Below are 18,246 nucleotides of genomic sequence, written 5' to 3' on the forward strand. Positions count from 1 at the left end.
CAGAATCATTCACTCCCTCTAGGCTCTTTCTCAAGTTTGCAGCAAATGGAGTTACCTCTTAGACATGTCTATTCAATCCCCATGTAAAATGGGAAGAGAGATCTGTTTGTGTTGAGAAAAAGGGAGGACAGTAAGAGAATTACATATTTGTATACAAGTCTTGGACATGCCAGTATGGATGCAGATTTAGTTTAACGATACAGGGACTGAGGCTTCTATAAGAAATTGTTTTATTGAAAATGTCATTTTCTTTCCCTCGAGTTCCCGATCATTTGGATGGACTCGATATTCAATTAATACACCAACTAGATGAACATTTGTCACCATATTGGAGAGAAGACTAGAATACGAATAATTGGTTAACTGAGAAGGATATGATAAGGAAATGGTCCAATATGCCAAAAGGAACGATACAAGCAAATAATAGACACATGAACCACTGCACAAGAAATGGAATATTTTAATGCTAGGATTCAAATGGACTTTAATATATTACATTCTATCTGTCACACGTTAATTCACAGCTAGATAACTCCATTCTTGAAGAATCAGAGTGTTAAATTAATAACCACGTGTTCAAATCGACTATAGTACTCAATTTCCTATTGTACAATAATGTGGACTCACATGGAAACGGAGACTTGAAGAGAATCGGATCGGTACCCAAACACCATAAAGAAAATTAGCAGAAAGTTACCGTTGAAACAATACAACAAAACGAAAACAATAAAGATATTTTGCAGCAAACCATTAGCATAATCAACTGAAGTGTATACTAGCAACAAAAGGAATTCCCAAGCTGAATTTTTCATTAACACCAACATAATAGAGAAATTACATAAACTACTTGAGCTTGCAAGGCAAGTCATCTGAATTTCACTTTTCTGTCCAAACTAACCCCCAAAGAACAAAAACTAAAAAAAATGTAAAAAAGAGGGCATCTATTTATCAAGGGTAGGACTGATAGCAATTCCTACATGAACTTCTCCACCATTTTCTGGATTTCAACAGCCTACTGATTGTTTAATCATCATCCTCCTGTGAAAGCATGATTAACAGTCATCAATAAGACTACAAAATCATGAAACTAATAGATGATTATTAGACTCATAAATACAAACCTCTTCACTTCCATCATCGTCCTCATCATCATCATGTACCTCAGACTTGGACTTGTCAGATTCCTCATCATCAGCATCACCAGCAGCCTGTGTTGCATCAGATTAAAATTAAAAATTAAAAACGAAAAAAAGCAGAGCATGAACACACTATGGTTACATTAGTAAGAATATAGTATTTACCAGTTTTTTGTTATATGCATCCATGTTCTTTTGGTACTCAGCCTTCCTCTTCTCAGCCTTGGCTTGGTAAGGTGCTTTCTCCTAAAACAAGTTAACAAACAAAGCTGAACTTCAGTACATAATTCGATTGAAGACAAAACGCATTAAGTCAAAAGTCAATTTCAATAGAACTTTTCTGTATATGATTGAGGCTTATACTCACTTCATCTGTCAACTGTTTCCACTTGTCTCCACCAGCTTTGCCAACCTACAATTCAGTGAACAAAAATCAATTAAGCAAAAGGTCAAAACACAAAAACCGACAGATGCTGCTGGAAATCGGGATCTACTTAGGGTAAACTACTCACAACAGCAACAGATTTGTTGTTTGGGTGCTTCTCCTTGTAGGTCTTCCTGAACTCCTCCCTTCATTCATCAAACAAACGAACACCGTTCAGTATATCTGCCTTAAACACTTAGAACGCATAAATCACAAAACATACAACGATTAGATAAATACATGAAAACGAAGAAGGCACTTGGAGGCCTCTTAGGCTTGTTTGGATCCTTAGCAGCGTTCTTCGCTTTCTTACTCTCAGTAGCCTTCTTCCTTACACCAAGCCTGTAACAATTCATCAAATTTTAACAACACGAATCGAACAAATTCTCACATAGAAACACCACAAAAACCTAGATCTGAAACTGTAAACACGAATTGAATCAAAATTACAACTAAAACAGAGTCAAACTCACTTGGTATCAGCTTTAGCCTTTGATTTAGCTCCTTTCATGATGAAACCTGCAACGAAAACACGAAAACCGTTGAGAATCGGTGCTGAACCGGCGGAAAAAGGTGAAAACTCGACCGAGTCAGTGAGTAAAGCGCCGTAGGGTTTACCTCTAGAGAGAGTAGAAACAGAGAGATATTATTCGTTTGTGTGGATTTGGTGCGTTGCTTTGTGTGTGTTGAGTTGTGAGTGGGAAAGGGCTCTATATGAAGGAGAGAGAGAGATAAGAAGGGCTCTTCGCGCTGAGGGACTCTAAAAGAATTTTGCCTCTAAAAAATCGAATCGGAGATGATTTGGGCGGGATTTCGAAAATTCTTTTGCCACGTCATCGATCCGTGTGAATGTGTGTAATTGGATATAGTGCTCTTCTCTTTTGAGATATTTTGGGTTTTGGGCGTTGTGTTTTCTCTGTGTTTCTCAGAGGGAGGATCCTGGCCGTTGATGGGGAATGATTGAGGAAGTTTACGGACACGTGGAGGGATCTTGGGAGTTTGGGGTTTTTGGTAATTTAGCACACACGTGTAGTGGTTTAGTGGTGGAATGACGAAGTTAACCTTTTGTGTTATGACGGTTCTGTGAAGGGGCGGCGTGGGTATATTAAACAAATCTAGACAAATGGAATCATTGATGACGGATCGCGAGTGGGAGGGTGATTTGGTCAATTCACGAGATGAAAGAATCTCTTCTTTAGTTTCTTCTTGCAATTATTTTTAAGAAAAAAAGTCAAGAAGATATTTTTGTCTCATTTTCATTCTTGTAATTGGAAAAAAAAAACGTTGACAGAGATGTGTGAGCAATTATGTTATAAGAGGTAGGATTACAATAATATATCCCGTGAAATTTTATTAAGTGAGGTTTAGGTGGGTAGGATGTACACATACCTTGTTACTATCTAATAGAGTAGAAATATTGTTTCCGAGAGACCCTCTCTTCAAGTGCGTCAAACTTAAGTAAAAGAAGAAGAAAATGATGAAGAAAGCATAGTAGTTACATAAGAAAAGCAGTGTACATTCAATAATAAGATATCGTAACCGAAACACAATAAATATCATATGGCAATAACACCAAAAGCAAGAACCGCGAGTAGCAAATCCTAAACCCTCGCTAGTAAGACAATACTCTATCCCTACTAACTTTTTACCCTAACATGACTTTCACTCCTCTATCTAAAATCATGTCCTCAATAATATGAAGTTGCGCCCATGTCTTGTCTAATGACCTCTCCCTAATACTTTTTTTACCTAATTCTACCCATTCACTTACCCCCTTACAACTAGCCTCTCGCACCTCATCTTCACATGTCCAAACCATCTGAATCTCGTTTCCCTCATTTTCTCCCAAATAAAAGACAAATTAAAAATAAAAATATTCGAAATAAGGTTGGAATGCTTCCGAAGTGGACAAAACGAGGAAAATGACGCTAAAAGATTGACATGTAAAGAGGAGACGCATATATGCCCAGTGAGGAATATAATTGTGCGAGATTTGTTAATGATATGTCTGAAAAAATGTAGAAATAGTCAAAAAATTACTTCGGAAAGTGATTAAACAAGATACCGCATGCTTGCATCTTACAAGGAAACTTTCTTATCAATATTACTAGTATTACTCTGCTACTATCTTACTCTTCGATCTTATTATTGTTTTATTATTTTTTTTACTTCGATTGTCATACTATTTGTAACTGTTATTATTCCTTTTACTTTTTTATTACTTTTTTTCCATACCTAATTATATTGTTATACTTTTTCTATGTCGAAGGTCTTTCAAAAACGAATAGATGATCATGGTATCGATGTCTATTTCAACGAAAATAGTTAAGTAAATTATATATTCATGGGATATTTTTAACTTTTTTTTAAAAAAAAAAAGAATAAAATTTGGAGTAATTTAACCTCTTATACTTAAGTTGTTAGTTATTGACATTCCTCACATGAGGTTATAATGGGTAAATACTTGTACAATATTATTAATGCAGTTTATCATAATTGAGTGATTTAAATGAGAAGATATTCATCAAGGAGTCGTGTGGTCCGATGTATTATTCGTATGGGGATTGTAATATATGATTATTGTACGAAAATCATTATAAGAATAATTAATACAAGGATTGTTATATAATGAACAAATAATATGAGAATTGTTTTTAGTGATTACATATTGTAAGGATATTTTTTGTATTTACTATTTAGATACTTTTATGAGTTTTATCGACATATTAATACAATTTCACTTTGTATTTGAACCGAATAATTTATCATTTCTTATTTAACTTATAATTTTCTATTTGTTTTTTTTATATATATTTTATCAATCTCGAAATAATTAGATAATATTCTTATCTCCAACAAAAAAAAGAATAAAAATAAATATAACAATAACGTATTCAGTGAAATTTCATAAATGAAGTATGAGAGTCAAGAGACTATAGTGTACATAAACTTTACTAGTACTTCAAGGAGGTGGAGAAGTTGTTTTAAAAAAACCTTAAATCAAGAGTAGCAAATCAAAGTACAAAGAAGAAGAGAGATCTTTAGAAAACATAGCAACTAAGGAGTACTCAGGGAGGAACTAGGAATTTAGCAAATCAAAGTACAAAGAAGAAGAGAACTCTTTAGTAAACATAGCAACTAAGGAGTACTCAGGGACGGAGCCAAGAATTTCACAAAGGTTATTAATATTTCATGGAGGTAGAGAGATTGTTTTAATAAGACCTTAAATCAAGAGTAGCAAATAAAAGTACAAAGAAGAAGAGAACTCTTTATAATACATAGCAACTAAGGAGTACTCAAGGCGGAGCTAGGAATTTAGCAAATCAAAGTACAAAGAAGAAGAGAACTATTTAGAAAACATAACAACTAAGGAGTACTCAGGGACAAAGTCAAGAATTTCACAAAGGGTGTCCAAATAACACTATAAAAATTATTTTCAAAAAGTAAAACTAGTGAGATTCAAACACACAAACACTTCCTCTTTTCAAGGAGGTGAAACCATTGGGGTACAATAGCTTGTTATTCTAAAGATGTTCAAAATACGTTATTAATCATTATGTGTATCATTTTACTTGTATATACAATATTTTTTCCGACGCAAGAGACGTCCAATTGGACACCATGACTACCACGTGACTTCACCACTAAGAGTACTAACAAAGAAAGCAATGTAAAACCTACTATCAATCAGTAAAAACAAATAAAACAAAATAATGTTACACAATATTTTACTATGAATATTATAAAGAGTAATTTACATATGTATTGGTATAATGAATGTCATTGTTTTATTACTATAAAGAGAAGTAAAATATACTATAAATAATTAATTATTAAGAAATTAAGCCACTTTTATGACTAATTGTTATAATATTGACTAGTTATAACTTAAAAGTGTATTTTATTATTACTATATATAATAAGTGGGAATAACTACTACTTAGCACATGACAAGTGTTGGATGATATGTGCTTGATAGTGTTGTACATTCTTCTTTTATGGTTGTACCTTTAAAATTTATATTATTGAACAATTTAACACCATTAATTACCTACTACTTTATTAGCCAAAAAGTTTGACCTCATTTGGGCCCATTTATTATTTATATGTTTTCAATTTTCAATATATGTTGTCTATCTAATTCTTTTTTTCAACCTTTTATTTTAAACTTCTTGAAATTTAATTAGCTATTTATTACTCTCTCTATGCACTTTTAATTGTTATGATTTCCTTTTTAGAGTCAAACTATAAGAATTTTAACTAATATTTTACAATGTGTTTTTTCATCATATTCATAGGCAAAAAATTACAATTTATAGTACTTTTTGTATAGATTTTGCATATTTAATTTTTTTTTTAAAAATATCGAATTAATACAATTTGATTTTACTTTGAAAATTAGTCAAATGGACTTTCAAAAAGCGCAACATGACAAATACAAGTGGACGGAGAGAGTATATTTTAGCTATAAAATATATTAGAGGTACAACTTTTTAAATTTTTATTGCGTTGACTCTTGAAATCTTATCATTGTCATATGAATTTGAACAAATTATATACTATTAAAAGTTACATAAAAGATGCTATAAATCACAATAATTAGCAATTAAAAATATTTTTAAATCATATAAGAAATTTGGTTGACTAATTGGAATAGAATAAGTAACATGTACTATTTGAAAATAACGTCAAAATTTCTACAATTCACAATACATTAACAATTGAAAATATTTATGATTATTCATGTGAATTGAAACATGAGTAACCTATATTATTCAAAACTAACGCAAAAATACTATAAATCACAACAATTTAATAACTTCAAATATATTTTTAAGAAAACATATAAAAAATCGACTGATCTTCAAATTCTATTTATATCTCATAAATTAAAACAAAAAAAAATAATATTTATTGGGCCTGTGCTGGCACGGGCACCAAATATCTATATATATGTGTCACAAATGGAAAAGTCTCAATCAAGGAAGCAACATATATCATTTACAAATGACTTAGAAAGCATTAAAAATTACAATAATTACCAATTTAAAATATTTAAAAGCTATATAATAAAATACGTTGACTCTCAGAATTCTATCAGGCTCACATATATTGGGACAGAAAAAATAACACATATCATTTTAAAATTACCAAAAAAGTATTATAAATAATAATAATTAACAACTTAAAATATCTGAAAGACATTTTAAAAGGGTTAATTTTGTAATTTTATCCATATCGCATAAATTAGGACAAAGTGACCAGTAATGTACGTTATTTGAAAGTTACATAAAAATATTATAAATCACAATAATTAATAACTTAAAACATTTTTAAAAAAAATATGAAAATTTGGATGACTCTCCAAATTTCATTTGTGTCACATAAATTGAGACAACAAAAATAACATATATTGGGTCCATTTAAATTTATTTGTCTTATTTTTTATTTATTTTTTTATATTTAAAATTGCGTAAAAATACTATAAATCATGATAATTGACAATATAAAATATGTTTTGAAAAAAATACAAAAAATTCCACGGATTCTTGAATTGAATCTATCGTAAAAATACTATAAATCATGATAATTGACAACATAAAATATTTTTAAAAATGTTGTATGTGGGTAGTCTTATTATGCCTTAAATAACGTCAAAGAAAGTACATGTTTGTGATAAAAAACTTATTCCTTTATCCACGCAAACAATCGCTTCAAAAACTCGATTATTAGCTCCAAAACATACCATTTATATTATTGGGCCCGTGCATAGCACGGGCAACATTATCTAGTATATAATAAGTGGGAATATCTACACTTAACACATGACAAGTGTTGGATGATATGTGCTTCATAGTGTTGTACATTCTTCTTTTATGGTTGTACCTTTAAAATATATATTATTGGACAATTTAACACCATTAATTATCTACTACTTTATTAGCCAAAAAGTTTGACCTCATTTGGGTCCATTTATAATTTATATGTTTTCAATTTTCAATATATGATGTCTATCTAATTCTTTTTTCCAACCTTTTATTTTAAACTTCTTGAAATTTAATTACCTATTTATTACTCTCTCTATGCACTTTTAATTGTTATGATTTCCTTTTTAGAGTCAAACTATAAGAATTTTAACTAATATTTTACAATGTGTTTTTTCATCATATTCATAGGCAAAAAATTACAATTTATAGTACTTTTTGTATAGATTTTGCATATTAATTTTTTTTATTTAAAAATATCGAATTAATACAATCTGATGTAACTTTGAAAATTAGTCAAATGGACTCTCAAAAAGCGCAACATGACAAATACAAGTGGACGGAGACAGTATATTTTAGCTACAAAATATATTAGAGGTACAACTTTTTAAAAAATTTAAATTTTTATTGCGTTGACTCTTGAAATCTTATCATTGTCATATGAATTTGAACAAATTATATATTATTAAAAGTTACATAAAAGATGCTATAAATCACAATAATTAGCAATTAAAAATATTTTAAAATCATATAAGAAATTTGGTTGACTAATTGGAATAGAATAAGTAACATGTACTATTTGAAAATAACATCAAATTTTTTAGAATTCACAATAAATTAACAACTGAAAATATTTATGATTATTCACGTGAATTGAAACATGAGTAACCTATATTATTCAAAACTAACGCAAAAATACTATAAATCACAACAATTTAATAACTTCAAATATATTTTTAAGAAAACATATAAAAAATCGACTGATCTTCAAATTCCATTTATATCACATAAATTAAAACAAAAAAAAGTTAATATTTATTGGGCCCGTGCTGGCACGGGCAACAAATATATATATATATGTGTCACAAATGGAAAAGTCTCAATCAAGGAAGCAACATATATCATTACAAATGACTTAACAAGCATTAAAAATTACAATAATTACCAATTTAAAATATTTAAAAGCTATATAATACAATACGTTGACTCTCAGAATTCTATCAGGCTCACATATATTGGGACAGAAAAAATAACACATATCATTTTAAAATTACCAAAAAAGTATTATAAATAATAATAATTAACAACTTAAAATATCTGAAAGAAATTTTAAAAGGGTTAATTTTGTAATTTTATTCATACCACATAAATTAGGACAAAGTGACCAGTAATGTACGTTATTTGAAAGTTACATAAAAATATCATAAATCACAATAATTAATAACTTAAATTTTTTTTTTTTTAAATATGAAAATTTGGATGACTCTCCAAATTTCATTTGTGTCACATAAATTGAGACAACAAAAATAACATATATTGGATCCATTTTAATTTATTTTATATTTAAAAATTGCGTAAAAATACTATAAATCATGATAATTGACAATATAAAATATGTTTTGAAAAAAATACAAAAAATTCCACTGATTCTTGAAGTGAATCTATCGTAAAAATACTATAAATCATGATAATTGACAACATAAAATATTTCAAAAATATTGTATGTGGGTAGTCTTATTATGCCTTAAATAGCGTCAAAGAAAGTACAGATTTGTGATAAAAAAACTTATTCCTTTATCCACGCAAACAATCGCTTCAAAAACTCGGTTATTAGCCCAAAACATACTATTTATATTATTGGGCCCGTGCATATCTAGTTTTATATATATAAAAAGAAAAAAACGAGGAGCATAATTACTTTAGTTTCAAATATTTTTGATAATTTTTTTTTTTATCCTTTTTTAAAAAAAGAAAAGGAGAATAGAGAGAGATTAAAAAAAAAGCTGGAGAGTCCAAGCTCATATTGGTCCCAAAGGAGACGAAGACGAAGCTGATACGGTCATACAGATCGGAAAATCCTGAATAGATTAGCAGAAAAGAGCGGTTCGGACGGAAAATCAGCAGAGACGAAAATGGAAGAATCAACGGCGAACTTAGAGAGATCGGTAGCCGCGCCGATGATATTCATCATAGTCTTAGCTTTGCAGTTCCTTTCTCGCCTTTTCGAAATCAATAAAAAGGTTAGTTTCTCATCATTTCTGATGTTAATTTTCGGTTTACCTTAATTCCATAATGAATCTATATGAATTTCATAGATGTTTTAATCTTAATTTTGATTTGGTGGAATAGTTGCTTTTAAATCTCCATCGCTGTTTCAATGATTGATTAATTCAATGTGGAGGACTTGAGCCAATTCGCTTTGTTCTATTCAATTATAGATATTTTAATGTGTTATTGAATACTTTCCTGGTTCGCCATTGATTTTGATTTTGTTTTATGATATGATATGTTAAATTTTTCAGAAAGGTTCTACGAGTTCAGAAGATATGCAGTTGCGCGCAGAAATCAAACAGCTGCTAAAGGAGGCAAGTGCCTTGTCACAGTAAGTGAGCTTCACAATTTTTTTGACAATGATGCATGATGGTGTTTGGGCCAACTTGAGCTCATACCTCAATTAATCAACTAGGCACCTGCTATCTACCACAATTAATCAACTAGGCACCTGCTATCTCGTCTACCACTAGCACAAGTACGTGGTAACTTTGTCTACCAAGGTTTAGACATATGAAAAAGTCGCCTAGTCGTTTTTGTCTTTGCTAGGATTTGAATCCTGAAATTGTACTGTCCGTCACAGTTTCAGTGACTGTTAGGCCACAACATTGGGTGCTCACATGTAGTATTGGTCATAACTATTCATCTTTTCTTTGTACGTCAAAGTATCCTAAACAAAATTTCGTTATGTTTTCTTTGTTGTGATTTTTCAAAACTATCCCTGTTAGTAGAGTTACTTACTGTAGTTATACTTGATAGATAAGTACTTATTGATAAGTTAGTAACAGGTAATTAAAATAGGAAGTGGAGTCTTCAAGAGACTACACGATAATTTTCTCTTTTCATATGGAGTAATAAATAAAACTGATCTTGTCATTATGGAAGTTCTATGATATGGAAAATATGATTATGCCTTCACGTGTATTTCAGGCCTTCAACATTTGCACAAGCTGCAAAACTGAGGAGGTTAGCTACAGCCAAGGAGAAGGAACTTGCAAAAAGTATGGCTTGCATTCTATCTTCTTTAGCATAGTTCCTGCTGTATTCGTAATCCATATCTAGAATCGACTAACACTATAGTTGTAGGCCTCATGGCTCGTAGAGCGATGGATTATTTGTGAGTCCTACTTTCATCTTCTCTTTTGAACCTCGTCTCAAAATGATTAGAAGTTTGCAGCTTTAATGACTATTGGAATAGACATGCCTGTGCTGTGATGGCTTGACATAGTAACTTTTGGAAGGAATATTGGACTTGTCTTCTCTCTTTTCTCCACTAACTTGCTGCCAGGGACAATTTCTTGACCCACTTAATAAAGTGGTTCTTCTTCCATGATTGTGCCCAGATTTATACTGCCTCTAATATAGACAAGAGATACATTCATTATGCCCCATCCCACCAAATTACATTTATGATGGAAAGAATCACCTCGAGAGAGCTAATGATGTTTTATCAATAGCATTACTAAGCATAGAACAAGCATTCTGTGATGGAATTCCAAAATGAATGTGAATTTCTCCAGTGTACTCAGATTACCATCACTAGAGAACCATGAGATGAATGAAGACCTGGAAATAGTTGGAAGCACATTAGGCTGTGCCAAACTGCCAATGTTATGATGATTCAAATCGTTTTTAGTACTTTTGCTATTGAATGCCTGGATTGAGCTGAATGCAAGAGTAAAAAAATTGTTTTTTGAGGCTTATTGTAGAGGAACAAGGTGCACATACTAACTCTTTCACCTGAACATGACTTCTTCTTAGTATTGCCCTGTCCTATCCTATTCTAGCATAGAAGGAATTTAAGCTTGCATAGAGATATCAAGCTAATTGATATTTTGGGGAGATCTCAGTGAAAGGGGTCTCAGTGGCTGTACTCCTTTCAAAGGACTGTGTGTTTGGAGCCTGTGAATGTTGGAGCTCATGGACCAAATGCAGATGCCTACCATGAGGAACTTAAACAGCTCAACCTTTAAAGTCGCCTCAACAGAAAATTTCTACAATATTCTGATAGTTGAAGTTTTCTTCCAGTAGCTGGACTAAATAAACCAAGTCTGTCTCCTCCTTATAGTTAGACTTATGAGAAGTTGTGGTTAGTGCTTGTCTTTTGCAAATTACTGGCTTTATGTAACCATACATATTCAAGCAGAAACACATACAAAGCACAGATTAATATGCTGACTCTTCCTTGTTAATAAGCACAAGTTTTGTGGATACTTTGATCAAACATCAAGTTTAGCATGAATAGCTCCTGCAGAGAAGTAAATTCTTTGGATGACATTCTTGGAAAGGCATTGTGTTTTGGATTCTGATTTTTCTAGGAGAAAAAACTGTCAATTTGCGATCCTTCATATTGGAAGTTGTAAAACATAAGCTACAATGCAACCAAATGGATTGATCCAAAGGATGGAAGAGAAAAATCCACAATTTATTACTGAAAAAATACACTTCCCTTAATTTGAAAATAATAATAAAAAGACTCTATAGGGATGCCTTGTGTTGAACTTAAACAAGTTAATCAGAGATAGGAATGCTGAAATAGTAATATTAGTGGTCTTGAGACCTACAAGCAAGTAAATTTGGTAGTTAGGATGGGTAAATCATGGATTTAAATCACTAATGTAGGTTTGCCAGATTGAGGAAATTTATGTAACAGACTACTTTTCAAATTTGAAGGTGGCTTTCTAGTCTGGTAATGCGACTAGCTATGATCCAAAGTATATCACCTCCCTATCTAGTGCTCTCCTCTATGTTGATATTTCTTTCTCGTCATTTTGTCTTATTCACTTGTAAGTTACACATCAGTCTTTACAGCACATACAAACTAGTTGATATTGAGGTTTAGGTATGTTTGTATGCTTAACGTACAAACTAGAGAGTTTTTAGAGTTAGAAAACTTAACATATTGGACTGGAATGGAACGGGTCCAAATGAAGTGAAATTGGTAGTGAGGATAAATCATACTATCGTCAACCAGCTGGGGATTGAGGCATATAACTTATTGTTGTTGTTGGTGTTCTCTTTATAGCATATGCTATTTGGATGAAACTTATCAATAAATTTAATTTGTCCTCATCCTCTGATGCAGATCAAGAAATTCACAACAAAGAGGCGAAATTGTCACATGATTCATACACAAAAGGCCTAACTATTTTTCAGGTATGCATTGGATTCACTTAGTGATTTTTACAAGCTTCCTTTAAGCTGTAAGATGCTTATTTACCCCCCTTAGTCACACAGGTCTTGACATACTTGTTGTTGATTATCTGGTTTTGGCGTATTCCTGTGGCTTCCATATCTAAGCAGCTCGTACAGCCTTTTGGTAATACTTCTGATTCGTAGATTAGTGAGCTGTAGTAGCCATACCTACACGACATTTTGTGACCATTATGTATGCTTTAAATATTGTCCACCCATTTACCAATTTGCTTTGCTCGTCTTCCATTGTGATTTATGATATATTGCTTTCACGGACTTTTAGGGAGATCCTTGTTCTTGTTTCCATAGATAGTTATCTTCCTGTGACATACTGATCTATTGTTCTTCCACTTCTGCAGGCAAGATGTTGTCTTGGCGAGCTGGAGGTCCTGCCAATGAAAATGTTATGGTAATGATTAGTCGCCATTGTTTCTCTACTGTCATTTATTCTTTTAGGGGAAATAGTGACTGAAAATAGAGCATTCCTGTAAGGGGGAGGGTAGGTCTTGGGTTTGAAGGTAGAGCCAGCACTTGTGCAACATACATATCAACATCAAAGCAGCAGCTCCTGCATTTTTCCAAAGTTGTTTGTCTTTTGGTTGAATGACATTTTAATAGTTTGTTTAATGCACTTGCAGGTGGGGATTATTCCGTGGTTGATACTGTCTACTAGAGTCGGCAAATCTATCAGCCGAAGAATATTCAAGTAGGAGGAGAAAGTAGAAGTGACATCAGTGTACCCGTACCATTTTTTTTAACATTCCTTTCGTTATCTATCTTATTTTCTTACTGATTCATTGAGATTTGTAAATTGAATGTGCTATACCTCTGTAAGAAGTACCCTGTTCTTTTTCTATAAGTAGGAACAAATGTGATGAGTTAGATGTCATTTTTGAAAGGAGTGCTACTATACAGCTTATTTTGGTTTTGAAAAAAGCAAATGCAGTTGGGTTTTTTGAGGTATAAATTTGTAGAGTTCATGAAGTGGATCTGTGAAATAATAGTGCGCGTAATTGGTATACAAAAGAGCAATAAACAATTTTGATAGAGCAGCTAAATTACCCAAACAAAACAAAAAAAATCATGACTACATGTACATGTACTCCACCCTCTCCTCTTCCGCAAAAAACCTAGAAAGAACTAGCTAAATTAGTTATGCATAGTTAATCATCTTTTATTAGTATATAATTAACTATGACATTGTAATTTATTCCAATTGTTTGTCTTATGTACTAACTTTTAAATGTTTAACTTTTATTTTTTAAAAAATGATTAAATCAATTTGGAGTACACCTAATTTAAATGCATTTACTTAACCTGCTAACTTTTCAAGGGCGAATAAAGGAACCAAATAACCTGCCAATAAAGTTTTGAAATAATTTCAAAGACCTTATTTTAAATTTGACTTCATAATACCAAGTTTTCATTGCTCGAGAGGGGACAAGGGTGTATCCGATGGAGAATTTTTGTAGTTTTTTTAAATAATAGGGAATTTTTAGAGATTATGACATTTTAAATTGTGTATTTATATAATTTTTCCTATTTTTAAATCACTACTTCATTCTCTTTTTATTACTCACTTTATTGTGGTGAGTTTTATTTGTTAGCTTCTTATAACCTAATTGAGTACTGATGAAACATGTAATTTGGAAAATTCTGTTATTTGTTTGGGTGAAGAGAACTATAGCCAGTTTCCTATAATTGACGAGCATTTTTTAGGTGTTAGGAACTGATTTTACAATTAATCAGTTCATGTGTTTTTTTCCTTTTCATGAAAATGACTTAAACTTCCTTAAAAATATTGAAAAATATAAATATATAATACTAAAATGAACGATAAAAATAGAATAAAGAGGTAATTTACAAAAGATATTACGGATAAAATAGCAAAAAGCTTAAATCAAATCAAAAGCGTCTAGAAACTATACCATCATAAGTTGAAGATGACCAACTTATGATTCTTTTTGACTGATTTTACCTCATAAGCCAATACTTTTTGTATTTACCAACAAATACATAGATAAGCCAAAAATTACTTACTATAAGATAATTTGGTAAACTACTAACTAGATTTTGTATGGTGTTATACTAATGCAACAAAATGCTTGGAGAACATCCCATTTCAAGAAGTGTTTCCCAAAAAGTCGATTGTATTTTGGGGCCAAATTGCTTACTACTCTATCTGCAAACATCACCAAAAATATAGCGCAAAATTAGCTTGATTTAACTGACAAGACATGTTATGAAGTCCAAGCAGCATCAGATTATATAACCATTATCTGCAACCCTTAAGATGTAAGTAACTATTCTTGAATGTCATCGTTCCTCCCAAAGTGGCCAGCTGAAATAACGAATATTTTATAAGACACTGAGAATGAAGGTAAATCATCACGAAGAAAGAAAAAAACGATACCTGTATGATTTATCTGATGTGACCTCCTCCACCACCATCCTAAGATGTACAGGAACATCATCACTTGCTCTTATCACAACCAACTCCACAGATTCTCCAACATTATTCCACATGTTTTCGAATAGCTAATGACAAAAAGCACACATATTAGAATCAGTTTGCATCCTGCATTGCAATGATAAGACACAAAGCAAGCACAAAAGATTGACTACAACGATAAAAATGAACATGCTCAGTTGCTCACAGAGCGATACAACCATAAGGAGCCCACAAACTTGTGAAGAAGCAATTGCCATACTCTAAACAATAACAAGAAAGGTAATATACCTCTAAGAAACTCTGAATTCTTTTTCCACCAAACTGAATTATAACATCATTATGTTTTATCCCAGCAGAAGAACCAGGTAGGACCTGTTGAACCCGTTTTATCCAGCAATTAGTAACAAAGATTTAACTAATTTCAACTAACAACATACATGGTTGAACAGAGTAACTTTTAATAACAGAAGTTCATAACAACCTGCGCGAAAAAGTTGCAACTACGTTGTTTACTACTTGGTATAATTGATGATGTTTGCCATTCTTTTACACTTCTCCTATTTCCTACATCAAATTCGCGTTATTACTTATCTTTTGCTTTTGTAGCATGTTCAAAATTTCAGCATTTACAAATTAAAATGAAGTATTTTTCTTTATGCACATGAGTTAACATGGGCAGCGAGGATTCATAGGGCCAACTCCAACTAGTTTGGGATTGATGTGTGTAGTTGTTGTATTTCTTTATGCGTATCATATACAAACGGGCACCTGATCACTGCATCCAAACCTTGTCTATTCTACCCTGGTGCTATAATGTGCCTACTTAATTCAGCAACTATAAAGTATAGGGACATCAATACCATCAAAAGAACGATTTCCCACAAAAAAAGCTGTAATAATATATAGAGCATACCTCTTCAACAATGACACCTTTCAAGACATCAGGGAACTTTGAAATAATTAATATTTCCAGAATTCGTAGGCGAGCTGCATAAAGGTTAGTTACTTCCATCCCAAGCCAAGGTCGATGTGATTGTCTATGATACAAATAAAACCTAAAGATTAGTTCCAGGTATTTGTGATTAGATTTTCTATAAAAGTCTAAACGCTCTCCACTTTTCTTCATTACATTTGAAACAGAGATCCATTACGGATATGAGATTCAAGCACATTACTGACAATTGCAAAGAGAAAAATGGACATATCAAGCAAACTATAAAGGCAAAGATCCAGAGCGTACCTATATTTCTTATAATGCTCCCACCATATGGAAGCTATATTGATTGGCAAAAATGCAATAGAGCCTGGATCATAAAAGCAGATACCAATGACTTCTCCATAGCAGTTAATAAGCGGCCCGCCCATACCGCACTACAATAACAAGGAAAAAGCCCTGAATTAGCAAAATAAACAAAGTGACTAACTACCAAAGTAAGATATAAATGTCAGAGGGATTTTCTTTAAAAAATTGTGAAAGAGAGTTACTCTCATAATATTGCAAGTCGCCTTGAGAAGCTCTTTACACTCAAAGTCATCTTCGCAGCGATCAATGCTACAAGGATCAACCATAAAAATAATTGAAATTGAGTCTCATTAACAAACGTGACAATCAAGTATGCAATAAAGTAAAAGTCAAATGAAAACACCAAACAGAATTCACTAGGAGCAGCCGTGATATCATATGGCTTCGCATAAAAACGTCCAAGTGCAATAACTATATCTCCAGGAATAAGATTAAATGAATTTGAATGTGGACAAAGTTGAAATGACTTATACTCCGGAGCTGGCTCGAATCAATCGTGATAGAATAGCTTAAATGAGCCAAGGATGCAATTGGAAGTGGTGTGTCTTGATTGAATCTTTACGGCAACAACATTGTAGTGGAGGTCATTTGACTCGATTTGACCCTCAAATGATCTTCCATCAAATAGGTGCACGATAACCTAAATAAATAGATATCAAATAATCTAGCAAGAGTTTGGTAAGAAATGACATAAAGAAGATCGCCAATGATCAAGAGATTAACAAATACTAATTTGATTAAAGAAATTATTAGACAAATTTGACAACGGGATAAAAATAAATCACCAACCTTGATATTATCCACTATAGAATTTCCACTCGTGGAACACCTAAAGAGACTTGCAGAGGTTAATATTACGCTATAACTTTCCACACTTTCTATGATAGTCCCAGAACATTTAAATATCTCCTTTTCCCCTGACAATGAACATAAAAATAACAACAGGTAAAATGCTAACAAAAGTTAGAACTAAAAACTAATAGAAGTGAGAAAAAAATTAAATCTCAAAAGCAATAAAGAAACAAAAATATTGAAGGACAACAAATAAGAGAAAAGAAATAAAACTATCAAGAATAAATACCCGAGTATGATTTAAGACTGACAACAGATGTGGAAACTTTTAAAGCAGCCCTCTTCGTGTAAACATCTAAATGAATATTTTGAGGATTCAAATAAAATTCCTGTTCTGTTCGACTCAACTTTATTGGTTCACTTACAAAGTCAGAACCTGCATAATTTCCAACAAACAAATATGAAAATGAATTTTGATACCAATATGTTAGGAATTTTTTTATGAAACTCACTGTACTGAGCCTCCTTTGGCTCCCTCTTCCACGGAGTAAAAGCTTCCACCCACTTCCTTTTGAAACAATCAAAAGTCATAATTTACCTTTAAAAAAATCATTTTACTCTGACAACCATTTCAATGATTAAAATCAAATAAACATTAATATGCAATCAAATTAGCATTTAACGATAATCTGATTTCAACACCTCTAAATATTCAACTTAAATTGTACCAAATCATATCAAGCGCTCTCCTGTATCACCACATCAATATAAGGGTTATTAATACATAGTTAAAGACAAAACTACCATTAATACACCACACCAAACAGTGAATATAATTAATCAGCATAATGTTAGGGTTTATACAATGCTATTTTGAAGGTATATATCAATGAAAGTTAACGCTAGGG

The 18,246-nt window shown here is 31.8% G+C and overlaps 3 protein-coding genes and 1 long non-coding RNA gene across 4 annotated transcripts; 2 read left to right on the forward strand and 2 right to left on the reverse strand.

Moving 5' to 3' along the window:
- Positions 1-720: 720 nt before the first annotated feature.
- On the reverse strand, positions 721-2,305 carry LOC125822503 (HMG1/2-like protein). Its single transcript, XM_049501903.1, has 8 exons — positions 2,179-2,305; positions 2,034-2,079; positions 1,801-1,902; positions 1,649-1,706; positions 1,504-1,548; positions 1,302-1,382; positions 1,122-1,208; positions 721-1,038 (listed from the first exon to the last, which is right to left on the reverse strand). Exons 2-8 carry the CDS (start codon positions 2,069-2,071, stop codon positions 1,024-1,026), a joined length of 426 nt encoding a protein of 141 aa, XP_049357860.1. The 5' UTR covers positions 2,072-2,079; positions 2,179-2,305; the 3' UTR covers positions 721-1,023.
- Positions 1,107-1,518, forward strand: LOC125822504 (uncharacterized). Its single transcript, XR_007442652.1, has 2 exons — positions 1,107-1,212; positions 1,305-1,518. It is a non-coding gene; the product is annotated as an uncharacterized LOC125822504 (long non-coding RNA).
- A 7,031-nt stretch (positions 2,306-9,336) lies between the features above and the next one.
- LOC125822576 (protein GET1) lies at positions 9,337-13,697 on the forward strand. The gene is made up of 7 exons (XM_049501989.1): positions 9,337-9,565; positions 9,848-9,927; positions 10,527-10,597; positions 12,682-12,752; positions 12,834-12,915; positions 13,151-13,200; positions 13,430-13,697. The coding sequence occupies exons 1-7, from the start codon at positions 9,458-9,460 to the stop codon at positions 13,499-13,501; spliced, it is 534 nt and encodes a 177-aa protein (XP_049357946.1). The 5' UTR covers positions 9,337-9,457; the 3' UTR covers positions 13,502-13,697.
- Positions 13,698-15,093: 1,396 nt separating this feature from the next.
- Positions 15,094-17,939, reverse strand: LOC125822204 (putative protease Do-like 14). The gene is given in 12 exon segments (XM_049501587.1): positions 15,094-15,132; positions 15,205-15,329; positions 15,532-15,615; positions 16,157-16,280; positions 16,484-16,614; positions 16,729-16,795; positions 16,888-17,017; positions 17,020-17,092; positions 17,094-17,186; positions 17,336-17,463; positions 17,628-17,774; positions 17,851-17,939. Coding segments are annotated over 12 exon segments (1,206 nt in total). The 5' UTR covers positions 17,930-17,939; the 3' UTR covers positions 15,094-15,107.
- Between the last annotated feature and the right edge of the window lie 307 nt (positions 17,940-18,246).

The sequence above is a fragment of the Solanum verrucosum genome, unplaced genomic scaffold, assembly GCF_900185275.1.
Source record: "Solanum verrucosum unplaced genomic scaffold, falcon-dt-bn FXZP01000103.1, whole genome shotgun sequence".
Taxonomy (NCBI): Eukaryota; Viridiplantae; Streptophyta; class Magnoliopsida; order Solanales; family Solanaceae; genus Solanum; species Solanum verrucosum.